Here is a 13375-nt window from a genome sequence, read left to right on the forward strand (position 1 = left end):
GGGCATGAACATCCTCCTGTGTGACCTTTACACCTCCACATGGACTGGTCAGGCTGCCAGAAAGCATAATATTGTTGTCTGAGCTGGTACTGCAGGCAATATTTCATCCTCTTTGTCATGGGCACATAGAGGCCTAAGGACTTGAGTACTCTCCTTGAGTCCTTTAGTGTGTGCAGAGCCTCATCTGTCTTAGAGTACAAGACAAAGCCTTCAAAAGGGAGGTACTCAGTACCTTGTTGTACCTCCACAGGAATCCCAGAGGCCAGTGACCAGGATGCTCTGTGCGTAGTCACCACTATCACCTTGGCTCTGGCTGCAGAACCCACTGTACCCGAAGAATCCTGTAAAGCTGAATGAGACACAAGGCATTCCTTTGCAACAAGTGACTGGAACTGCTCCCTGGAATCCTCTAGTAGTTTACTAGCAAACTAGGATATTGCTTCCCAGTTTGAAGAGTCATACTAAGACAACAGAGCACTATAATTGGCAACGCAGAACTGCAGAGATGTTGTAGAATATTTTTTCTAGCCATAACGTCTTGGCATCTTTATTCTTAGGGTAACCTTAGCTCTGATCTGTCAGCTCCTCTCATTCCCTGCAGCCACCACTAATGACCTAGGTGTGGGATGTAAATAAAACTGCTCAACCCCAGGAGATGGAACTTTATCTTTTTTGTTCCAATCTTGTAGCAATTAGTGGAAATGGAGGAATGGGTTTGCCGGATTGTTTTGGCTGGCTGCATAATGGCCTTATTTCTGGGCAAGGCAACCTTCCCTGTCCCAGTGGGATGGAGAATGTCAATGAGCTTGTGGGTATTGTCTTCCATTAGTGCTACATGAATACCCAGGGAGGCTGCCATTCTTTTGAGGATCTCCTGATGCACCTTAAAGTCGCCTGGGACTGGGGTGGTCGCCTGTAGTACCAGCTCCTCATCAGGAGACAAGGATGCCCTCAGGGGCAGCAGCCTCTGATACAAAGTCCTCAGTAGGCAATAAGGAGGATGCCTGCACAGGAGACAAGAGAGAAAATATTCTAGTTCTGACTGATGTTTCTGATGTGACAACTGGGCCTACGAATTTACTTAAATTGTGAGCTGAACTGTGCAAAATATGCAAAAGTTCAGAAGATATTACAATAACCCATAACAACAAATGATGATGGGAAAAGATATGAAAGGGAGACAAAATAACTGAATTCATCTAAACCAAAAAGGCCATGTTGACATAATTCAAAGATTGTATTAAAATTATGCTGGTTAAATACCAGGAGATGTGGAGCCAGAAGTGAATGAGCGAAAATTGGTGTGTCAGATAATTAGGCCTAACTGGTAGATAAAATAATGAGGGGTTTGACTATTGTATCCATCACTCCCTTTTTGGGTCTTTAGAAGAAAGATTTTGTGGGGAAAGGACAACAAGGAAAACAGATGGAAAGAACTGACAGAGGCTACTGGAGCAAGCTTCACTATCATGGCTGCCATCCCCAGCATTTCCTAGGACCCTGGGCCTTCATCACCCTGATCCTGAGTGGTGACCTGACCAAAATAGGCCAGAGAGAGGGGGACCCAGATGACATCACATTCCCTACCAGCTCCAGCAGGATCACAACCACCACCTGGGATAACAGTTCTCATCATCTTTGATTCCATCGAAATCAAGAGTCAAACAAGGAGGCTTTACCTCCTAAGACTGAACTTCAACTATAACCGTAGCAATGACATTTAAGAGATTGTCAAACAGGGTGGAGGTTTTTTCCTTCTAAAAACTGTCTACAACTAAAGGAAAAGGGAACAAGAGATGTTAAAATGAAAACCTTATTTAATACTCTACATTCCAAATGCTTTAATTATTTTTCCTTCTTTTCTGTATTATTAATAAAGTGTTAAAAGGATTTTTAACAACATGTTTGCCATGGTGCTAAGTAGACTAATGTCTTTGTATACCAAGCCCCATTGCTTGTTTAACACTGTTTAATGGACAGCAACTAACTTACGTTAACACCTTTATCCCATATATTCCAACTAAGTTAATACAATAGTCTATCAGTACTGACAGGAGAAGGCTCCCTCCTGGAAGATCAACCTGTGTGAGGGAGTTGCATAGCTGCAGGAACTAGGCGTGCTACCGTAGCCCCTGGCTTGAAGTGGTTTCCATTATATACAAGGTTTATGGTTTGGTTCAACAGTTCTCAGCACCCCCACTATGCAAACTGTTCTAGAGCCGTTGGGGAGCGGTGAAGTAGATCTGGATGTTGGAGACACCCAACAATGCATCCAAGAGGGCCACTGCAGGGGCTGGTACGGTACTGGGCCCCAGGCACATCCGACCCAACCATCCAGTCTCTAGCAGAAGTCCTCTTGGAACCACGCCGATAAGCATGGGAACAGGAACAGAAAGTAGCTCTAGAATCTCAGTACCAGAATGCTTGAAATTTTATCTCAATCTGACAAGGAATCAGAATATTTCAAGAGCCAGGGTGGTAGAGTACCGGGAGGGGTCCTTAGAGATTGCAATCTGGATACGTACCGACATGATGTCAGAGGAAGCATAACAGGTTTCTTAGCCACTGGTATCATTTGGGATGGAGGACCTGGTTCTGGCCCAGAAGATAAGTCAGGAGTTGGCACCGGGGCTGAGGTGTGCACTACTCTACTACAGTGCTCCAGTGCCTATTATCTTGACTGCTGCACTAAGCCTGGACAAGAATGGGGAAGGTTTAGATTGGATATTAGGAAAAACTTTTTCACTAAGAGGGTGGTGAAACACTGGAATGCGTTACCTAGGGAGGTGGTAGAATCTCCTTCCTTAGAGGTTTTTAAGGTCAGGCTTGACAAAGCCCTGGCTGGGATGATTTAACTGGGAATTGGTCCTGCTTTGAGCAGGGGGTTGGACTAGATGACCTTCAGGGGTCCCTTCCAACCCTGATATTCTATGATTCTATGAGTACTCAATCTGCAGCAAGAGGGAGGGCAGTACTGTCAGGTACAGTAAATCTTTGGCCACTGCACAAGCCTCCTGCACGATCAGCACAGACATGGGCTGTTGACTCACAGGAATTAAGGATGACCGCTCTGTCACAGCTGACAAAATAGCTTATCTTGATAGTCCCTGAAATTGATGGCTCGGGTCTGACTGGCAGTGCTCAGAGGCCTTCTAAGTGAAACTCAAAGCAAGATTATAAGAAGTTAAAAGAAATCTAAAACCACAATGAAAATAAAGATTTTTGAGTGTCAAGGGGCAGAAGAGTAAAAGGTAGGTAAGTAGCTCACAAGAAACAGTAATGCTCCAACCACAGACGGTGAAAAGGAACTGCAGGGAAACTGCCCTTTATACCCTCACTTCACAGCATGAGTCACTTCGCAATTGGCAGGGTCGCTGCCTGGGTACTACTAGGAAAAGCTGTCTGGTATCAGTGCTGATGAGGCATGCAGACACCTACAGTGTAATGGACATACACACTCACAAAAAAGAACTTGTTCTTGCCTTCTGCACACACATACATACCAAAAGTGAACAACGCACATAGATGAACTTGAAAAATTAGCAGTAGCTAATTTCCCAAGATAAGCCGCGATGTGCACAATGTATCATTGACTAAGATTGGCCCTTCACACTTATTCTTTCCATAACTGCCATCAGTAAGGCCCAGCATCTTTCAATAGTCTTATACACATTAACACAAATACACTGGAGTGAGCCACAGCACATTTTTCAATAGGTAGAATTCCGTATTTTATATAAACCCACATTTATTTATTTATTTATATTTATATATTTTCATATATATATAGTGTACATGAAATAAAGACTAAATATGGAGATAATTTTATAGAAGTGTAAGCAAAAGACAGTGCTACATTGTATTAACTAGTCACGGTAATTCTTTGACATTATAATGCCCCAAATTATTATAATTTAACAAAAAATAGCTATAGAACCTTGGAAGTCTTATTAAAAAGCTCTCTCATCTGTATTAAAAAATATCACTAATGCTTGCATTGTATTACTGAATGTTCCCTCAAATAAAAGAGACTATGATATTATTTTCCTTTCATAAGCCAGTGGAAAAATGATGACAATAAGATAGTATTATGAATGTGGTCGCTTAAAAAGGGAGAAAAAATTCTTCTTGTAATGTTGCCAAATTGCCATAAGCTAGTGGCATTTAAAATACAGATTCTGCAGTCAAATCAAACTCACATGTTTCTTAACATTTCCAACAAGCTGACCCGAAAGCAAACCTTCTGTCCTTTAAATGAAGCCAGTAATGCCCAGGGCAAATATTAAATTGGAGGAATAAAATGTTCAGATATAGAGCTTGATCTTGAAACAGCTCTGAGGTGAAAAACTCAAAGGTCAGTTTGTGCATAGAACACATAAGCAGCATTAATAAATTACAGTAAACTTGAGGGACAGACTGATAAATAAAAGCATCAAGCTTACAAACAGAATATTAATTTAACTGAGGTACCTATTAAGCACATGCTTAAGTGTTATCCTGAATCAGGGCCACACTGTACACCACACTGATATCAAAACACATGGTGCAGAATTTCACCCTAAACATATCTGGCACATAATTATATCATCATACTATGTGTAATTAATTTTAAATACCGTATAAGTACACCATCAATTATATTAATATATTTTTAAATCAAGTTGATATCTTCATCAGTATTGTAATTCCCTCAAACTGATCATTTTGCTGAATTCATTCATCATCAATCTATAAATTACAACCATGAAGATTAATAGACATTATTAAGCCATCAACTGGAGACTAAAAATCACACAGCTGCCAATAGTCTTGATATGGCTGGTGCCCTGTTATTTTAAATCTAACACAGAGAAGAATAGTCCCAGCCTCTCTCATTGCAGCACCACAGAAGTTTCTTTTAAACAGCAACACCAGCCTCCTGCCAATGAAGGGATACACACACCAAGGTGATGGGCAGTACTCGCACACCTGTAAGACTGCTGTCTGAGTGCACTGCACATTCAGTCTTATTGCCAGGACTTATCTCATCCCCATCTACACTCCATCACAGATACAAGCAGGAATGGGAAATAATCCAGACTGTGAGAGTGGCTAGGGAGGGCTGTCAGCCAGTGAGTCCCAAGCAGTAGCAACACTTCACAACAGCCATCCCTCCTCGTCTCTCTAATACGACGAGAGGACCACAGTTTACTAGTTCTTTGCAGCTTACAAATCTGGGATTCTCAGAGAGAAGAAAAATTCTCTCTGTGAACGATCACCTTCACCTGCTTAAAGCTGCATGGGGCAGAATAGCATGGTGACGGTTCAAGATATGATCAATTGTGCTTCTGATGGAGTTACAGATGCAGTCAACTGCACTGAAGCCAACATGCAGAAATGCGGTCAGCTGTTCTTTGGGGGAAAGATGGGTGTGAGAAAATGGAAAAGGAAAGAGAAAGGGAGGAAAACCCCGTGCTGCCATCACCCTCCCTGCACACCTACTCCAGAAAAGTGAAATAGGAAGATACTGAATGTGACTGAGCTCACTGTTATCATCCTAAACAAACTATTATTAATATCTGTATTACCGTAGCACCCAAAGGCGTTAACTAGGCTTGGCAGGATTCAATTTAAATCAATATATGTTGGTAAACATCCATGTCACCTGACATGCTGAACTGACGAAAAAACCATATCACTCGGTAACAGTTGGCCAGAGTGCCTCCCCGCACATCTTGTACCTGCAGGGATTGGGTGTCACCAGTTCTGCGGCAGCACAAGTTGCTCTCTGCAGCCTTGCTCACTCAGTCTTGTGACAGCGGGACTGCAAAGAGTTCCCTGAACAGCTGAAGAGCCAGTGACACCCCATCCCTGCAAGCATAAGGGGTAGGGAAGTATGTGGTCTTAGTAGGACAGAGCAGAGGACGACGACAAGCCCCCAGCCCTGTTGTCTCAGCTGTCGCAGCCCCGCTTACTCAGTCACCAGCCAGGACTGTGGGAGCTGTCCCTGGCAGGAACTATTCAGCAGCACCTTATAACCAGGGGCTAGTCTTCCTCCGTGCAGTCCAGGCCGGAGGTCTCTGTTCCACTGGGCCACAATCACTGCCTCCCCTGCACCTTGTGTCCTGGTCTCTTAGGCCCTTCTGCCATGCTGGGAGTCCCTTGCAGCCTTGCTGTCAGTGCTGAGATCCTACTGCAACACCACTTTCTCTGCTACCCTAACCCTCCCCATCAATTTCCAACAACTGTAAAAATAGTTACAAATTGAAAGTAAAAATCTTGAAAATGAAAATGTATATTAATTGTTGACATTAGAAAAAAATAAAAATCAAATTCTGCCAAGCCCAGCCTTAATCAACACCAAGGCCCCTGCATGCTAAACACTGTAGATACATACAGGTGTGCATCTGCAGACATAGTCCCTGCCCCAGAGAGCTCACAGTCTAATTAGACAGGAGTTCTAGATCTCTGGGCCTCAATCCGACAAGGCAACTAGAAGTAGGGAGAGCCTGCTGAGGAATGAGACTTTGGTAAGATCTCCACAGGTTCCAAAAGGAGGCTGACACAACTTCCATAAAATTCAAACTTCTGGATTTTTTTTTAAATGACCAGACCTTTTAAAGCCTAAAATTAACATACTAAATTTTCTAAAATTAACCTGCCAGCACACAATATGCTTTGTCTGCTAAATCTTCAGTTTTGATGGAAAATTATCCCTATATTTTCTTTTTCTGAAAATTCCAGCACTGAAAATTATGAAATTACAACATAAATATAAACGCAAATAAAGAAGTTAATGCATATACAATAGTGAGATATTTACAATAACAACAATTTTATGTTATCTTGATCTTAGTTTACCATTGTTTTAATTCTACTTACCATGTCCTCGTATTAACTTCATATCTATAAAGGTCATCCACCAATCCATATTTATTGCCAGGTAATGCTTTGTATCCACCATGAACATAAATGGATTTTGTCATTGCATCATAGACACTACTATGGCCATATCCACCTTGCACAATTGCTCCTTTTGTTTCTGGCACAAGCCATGAATTTGATCCTGGAAGAGACATATGAGAAACATAAAATAATACTCTAACCTTGCAAGGACCTACTCCTGGGATAAGTCCTTACTTAGCATGAGTAGTCCCAAATAAATCAATTGTAAAGTCAGGGACTAACAGTTTACATCTTTGAAACCATGTAGATGTGTTGGATATATTATGCATGTTTTTCCCAAATTTTTAAATTGGCTTGGCTCATGTTAAAAATACTCCTATGTAAACATAAAACATTTTAAATCTATAATACAAGAAATAAATGATAGATATTTAATTTTTATAATGTCATAATCTGAAGGCAGGGCACACACTTTCCCAAATGAAATAAATAACTTTTGCATAAAATAAAAGTAATTTTTATTGCCCTTCACCAGTTTACAATACACACACACATGGACAGAGTAATACAGTTGGCATCATGTAATGTTTTGTTTGCTTGTGTGGCTATAACTTGTAAGCAGCAGCTGCATCTAAGATTAACGGTTGTTCAGACATAAAATTTAGGCAGAGAAATTACAGCAATAATTACAGCTTTGTACTGGTGATAGAGTGAGCTTCTAAAAAGAACTGGATCACATCTCATAATAAGCATTCCCCTAACATCTAATGCCTATACATTCCGATAAATAGAACTACCAAGTCCAATTGGCAATACCACTGTCTGGTAATTCTCAACAATGCCACATATTCTACTTTCTTTCCTCAAAATTTGAAAACACTCTTACTGTCATCACCCAATTCATCCTATGAAAACTTTCAATGTTCTAAAATGTTATTTTTTGGGGTAAATTTGCTTTAACACAACCAGATAAATGTACAATTTATATTTAACCATCAACCTGTATATCATACTTTTATCTAAAATTTTCAATAAAAGTGAAAGAAGCTGGCAACAAAAAAAGTCCCCCCAATTTGTTTACTCTGTGCATTTGACACTGTTCTGCGTAACACCATTTCCACTGCTTTGTTAATAACCAATTGAGCTTCTGGGCTCATGTACTAACATGATGACATAATTTATTTCACCCTTCAGGGGAGGCTCAGCTGCATGCTCTTTTCCTGGCTCTCCAGATCTATGTTTACCAGTATCAACAGCAAACAAACTGAAGAGATGGTATGCTGGCATGTGCACAAAATGGAAGAACAACAAAAGACTGAAGATGTTTAGTGCTGTTGTTCTGCCATATTTTTTAAGAAGACTGTAATAAATATTTTCAGGGTATCAAAAGAAAACATAATTCTCTGCACTTTATTTAAGCCATCAGTTCAGTCAGGCACATATGTATGTACTTAAATTAAAGAATGTGAGTAAATCCACCCCTACTCAGTAAATAATTTAAGCACATAATTAACTTCAAGAATAAATCATCCTATTGAAGTCAATGGGACTTCAGCACATGCTTAAACTTAAGTACATACTTTTGTGCTTGGATGAACTGATGCATAGGCAGTGTTCTATCAGAGGTATAGTTTGTTTTTTTTTAAATTAGTCAACTTCAGAACTTAAAGTTAACAGTATCCTTATAACAAAAACAAGAAGGTAACATCTATTGCAACATTCCAACAATGTTTATTATACATACATATTCAGATCAAAAAGTAGTATCTTAGGGTAGTAATACAATAAACCCAATTAAATAAAATCTGGCAACAGATTTTTAAGTCATATGAAGCAGTAACTGTAGATGGAAAAATGTAGATGGAAAAATTTCATATCCGTTTCAAATACATTTGTCACAATATACAGTTATTTTCAGAATAGTTATAATAATAATTTTTCTTTTAAATTAAGCATATTTTATCAAAATTTACCTTTGGCTCCTTCCCTCAGTTACCAAGACCTCTTTGATAGTGTGTCTGTTACCTTGTTTTAGAAAGCAGACACTTTAAAACCTTTTTTTCCTAGAAAAATATAGTTCCACACCTATCACTTGGCCAACACTTTTTTCCACTGATCACTTCAGATTACCTAACACAACTAAATTTTAATAAACATACTAAGATTTGAACACCATATTTTGCTGTACTGCACTGTGATAAAAATTATCACCAAAGAACCTATTCATCAAATAAAACAACCTTTTATATAAGAGTAATAAAATCCAACTCCTAAGTCATCAGGACTAGTTTAGTATTCAGATTGGTACAGTGAATTTAATCACTTTACCGCATGCCTTAACTCATTTTTTAAAAAAAAATCAACAACTGTTGGCTTGATTATTGTTCTGAAACTTCAATCATATTTTATTATTGGATATTTTTGTTATAAGCCCACAATGCAGAAAGGACAGAACATATTTACAGGTCAGCAGACACAATAACTTCTCATGAAGTGTGCTAGATACAAATGGACAATTAGGCTTCAGAAACTAATTAAGAGAGACCATTAAACTAATCCATCTGAATTTGCAACCATTGCTTGTTAGTTATTTAATTGACAATATGTCTCAACAGTTCAGCTACTGAAATTCACAAAAGGATAAGTCTGTTAATAGCAAATGTACTATAAAAGCAAGGTCACGTTCAAATCCACTTTTCATACCACATTTCAAACCAAGAACATCAGGTCAAGCCAGCCAGTTTGTAAAAGTTGTTCTAATCACAGATGATTCTCTGCGTCTTTGTCTTCAGGGATTATATCAGTACAATACTATGGAATCCTCCAGAAGAAACACATGACCACTTCACCTGATGGATATGGAAAGTGGGGAAAGGCTACCGCATTCTGCTTGAATGCAGCAAAAGATGCAAGCCCAAGCACTACGTTTGGATCCCCTGTATGTGGGAACAATGACTGGAAAATCAAGAGTAGTAGTTGAGACTCTGAAGAGAAGAAGAATGTACATTGTATACAAGAACCAAAATGGAAGGTGTTGAAATCCACAAACAACAGGGATGTTCAGTAGCAAGGAGGAATGGGGTAAAAATAATCATAGCAGAAATATTAAAGAATAAGGTAGCAAACATCCAAAGGAACAGTTACCAGATCATGAAAGTTAGAATAGCACTGAGCAGAGAACATATATTTAATGTTATATGCACATACATGCCACAGGCTGGCTATACAATTGAGTAGGAGGAGCAATACAAGAAGCATCACAAGTTAAGTACATGATTATTGGAGCAGATCTCAAATGGACATTTGGGAGAACACAGTGAAGTTATGACGACTGTCATGGAGGATGAGGCTTTGGAACCAGAAATGAAGTGGGTGAGGATATCTTTGCATTAGCTCAGAACCCACAGCCTGATTGTTGCCAATACAAACTTTGTAAAGAAGGAGAAGCACCTATTCACATACAAGGGTGGTGCCAACTGGACCCAGATCAATTACTTCTGGACAAAAAAAAAGATCTAAAAAGTGTAAGAGACTGTAAAGTGATCCCAGGAGAGTAGACTGCGAAGCAACACAGATTGCTTGTAATGAACTTCCTGGGCAAAAAAGCTATTGGATGGCAAAAGGTAAGTTGTGGAACAAAGAATAAAGTGGTGGAGACTTGCAGATAGGAAAGTCAATCTGAGATTTAAGGATGAGGTACTGCAGTCTTTGCACAATGACCAAACCAACTACAATGATACCAGCGAGATTTGTTGAAAAACATCCAATTTTACAGAAAGTGCATAAGAACCCTCTGGCCAAACAAAAGGAGATAAAATTTCATGGCAAGAAGATATGATGGTCCAGCAATGTGCAAGAGGCAGTAAAGGAGGAAAGGTTTAAGCAATGGTTGAAAAGTTATGAGGAATACAAGCTTTAAAGAAACCAGCAAAAAGAGCAGTTGTGGGAGTTAAGAGTCTGGCATTTAAAGCTTTATATGCAGAACTAACAAAAGAAAGGGAAAAAGAAAATGTAGATTAGGCAAGATTAGGCAAAGAAGCAGAGAGGACTTGGTAGCAGTGAAGTGTGTCAAGGAAGAAAATGGAAGGCATTGAAGTCATTAGGAAGTAGCAGTGATTTTATGAGAAACTGCTTAATGAAAAGAATGCGAAGAAACGGTTGAGGGAAGTATGCGCAAGCAATAACCACACAAGACCTATCACAATGGTGGAGACTCAGATAGCACTAAAGATGATGAAGCATGGGAAGGCAGAGGGACCACACTGTGTATCAAATTACGTATTTAGAGTATTAGGCCATGAGGGTGTGGTGATGATGGTGAATTTTTTCAACTTAATTTTCTGTACTGGAAAAATACCCAACAAGTAGAGGAAGAGCACATTGAGGGACCAATTATCTTCAAGAATAAAGGAGATGTGCTAGAATGTGGTAATATTCAATGAGTCACATGATGAAATGGTTGGAAAGAAAGACTTTGGATAGAGCTGGAGCATCAAGTAAACGACAACCAATTTGGGTTTATGCCAGGAAGACCAACAATGGATGCAGTGTTTGCAGCCCAAATACTGCACGAGATGTACAGGGAGAAATGCAAGGAATTACATTTAGTGCTTCTCGGTTTAGAGAAGGCTTATGACAGAGTTTCTAGAGAGTTGTTACGGTGGTGCCTCCAGTCGGGCAATCTGCTGGAGACTAGGGGAGAGCATGTTTTTTGCAAGTGACATTAAATTATCCCATGAAGATAAATACAAATTGGAAACTGACCTAGAACTATGGAAGGCTGCATTAGAAGAAAATGGCTTATGAATCAACTGACAAAAGATGGAATATATGCAATGCTTCACTGAAAGGAAGCATGAGAAGCCAGAAAAACTATATGGCCTACAAAAAGAAAAGGAGTACTTGTGGCACCTTAGAGACTAACCAATTTATTTGAGCATTAGCTTATGTTTGTGCAACAACTTAGATACCTCGGTTCAGTGTTGAGCCTTGATAAGAATGTGGATGTGGATGTTAGGAGCCAAATGAAGAGTGCTTGGTATAAATGGAGGGAGCTGACAGGAATTCTTGGTGATAAGAATATGCCAAGTATACTAAAGAACGAAGTGTATAAGATCATTATTACGCGAGCCATCATGTATGTATTGGAATGCTGGCCAGTGAGGGAGAGAGAACCACCACTACTTCTCAGAACCACAATTAGAATGCTCAGGTGGACGCCAGGTAAGACAGGAGCCGATAGGCTACACCATGAAATGACAGGAGTCATATGCAGGTTGCCCCCAACAGAGGCACCTGCTTTTTCCTTTCCCTGGGGATGCTCAACCCCTGCTCAGCCCCAGAACCCACCCCCACTCCACCTCTTCCCCCAAGGCCCCCCCACCTATTTCTGCCCCCAGTCCATCCCCACCTTGCCTCTTCCGCTGTACCCAGTGCCTCCTGCATGCCACAGGACTGCCTGTGGGTGCTAAGCACCCACTAATTTTTTCATGAGGGAGTATCAACTGAGATGGATAGGTGCGAGACTGAAGTGTGGGATATGTTGGCCAGACCGTACAAGAGCTTGAAGCCATAGGACAAAGAATCATGAAGACCACCTAAAAATAGCTGATTCAAGATGCTGAAGGAGGACATGCAGAAAGCTGGTGTCAGCAGTAACTGTAATTCTTCCAGATATGTATCTCTGTGGGTGAAATGATCAATCTCTGGCCAACCCCCATCTCTGGAATATGTCCTGGAGGAACTGAGTATCCAAATCCCATTTGGAGTCATGGGAGAAGTGTCTGCTGAGGGCATCAGCAACGGTGTTCTGGATGCCTGGAAGGTAGGCTCTGAAATTTGGATGTGGATTGACTATAAGCCAGTTCCAGAGCTTTATAGCTTCAGTGCATCAGGAGGCGGACCTTGCTCCTCTCTGCTTGTTCATGTAAAACATGCAGGACACGTTGTCCGTCATGATTCTCATCACTGGGAGGAAATGGAGCCAAGCATTCCTGACCATCCTGAGCTCCAACAGGTTGATGTGGAGACGGGTCTTATAGGTCAACCATCTGCCCTGAATCATGAGGGTACCTACATGGGATGCATTAGTCAAAGTTACTGACAGTGTTGGGCGGCAGAAAGGAACACCTGCACAGATGTGCAGTCGCTCCTTCCACCAATTCAGGGAGTTCTTTACATGCAAGAGGACTGCCAAGATGTCCAAGGCATCTCTGGTAGGAGAACAAGCAATTTTCAACCAACCTTAGAAACAGCAGAGGTGTAAATTTGCATGACTGGTAACAAAGGTACATGCTGCCATGTAACCAAAGATCTTAAAAGACAATTCCTTCTTGATGTCTTAGGGCTTCCCTGAATCAACCTAACCAGTCCTGAAAGTTTCACAAATCCGTCTAAAGGGAGGTACATTCTGGCTGTCACCAAGTCCAAGTACACACTATGAACTGAATTCCCTGCACTGGTACTAACAGATTTCTTTACTATTAGCTGT

The 13375-nt window shown here is 40.5% G+C and overlaps 1 protein-coding gene across 11 annotated transcripts in view; it reads right to left on the reverse strand.

The window, feature by feature from the left end:
• Positions 1–13375, reverse strand: part of ATRNL1 (attractin like 1) — a 1086620-nt gene that overhangs the window by 895533 nt on the left and 177712 nt on the right. For all 11 annotated transcript variants that reach the window (XM_073354269.2, XM_073354267.2, XM_073354264.2 and 8 more), the window contains exon 10: positions 6862–7045. In XM_073354269.2, the coding sequence (XP_073210370.2) occupies positions 6862–7045 (184 nt within the window). The remainder of the gene's footprint in view (positions 1–6861; positions 7046–13375) is intronic.

This window comes from Lepidochelys kempii, chromosome 7 (genome assembly GCF_965140285.1).
Source record: "Lepidochelys kempii isolate rLepKem1 chromosome 7, rLepKem1.hap1, whole genome shotgun sequence".
Classification (NCBI taxonomy): domain Eukaryota; kingdom Metazoa; phylum Chordata; order Testudines; family Cheloniidae; genus Lepidochelys; species Lepidochelys kempii.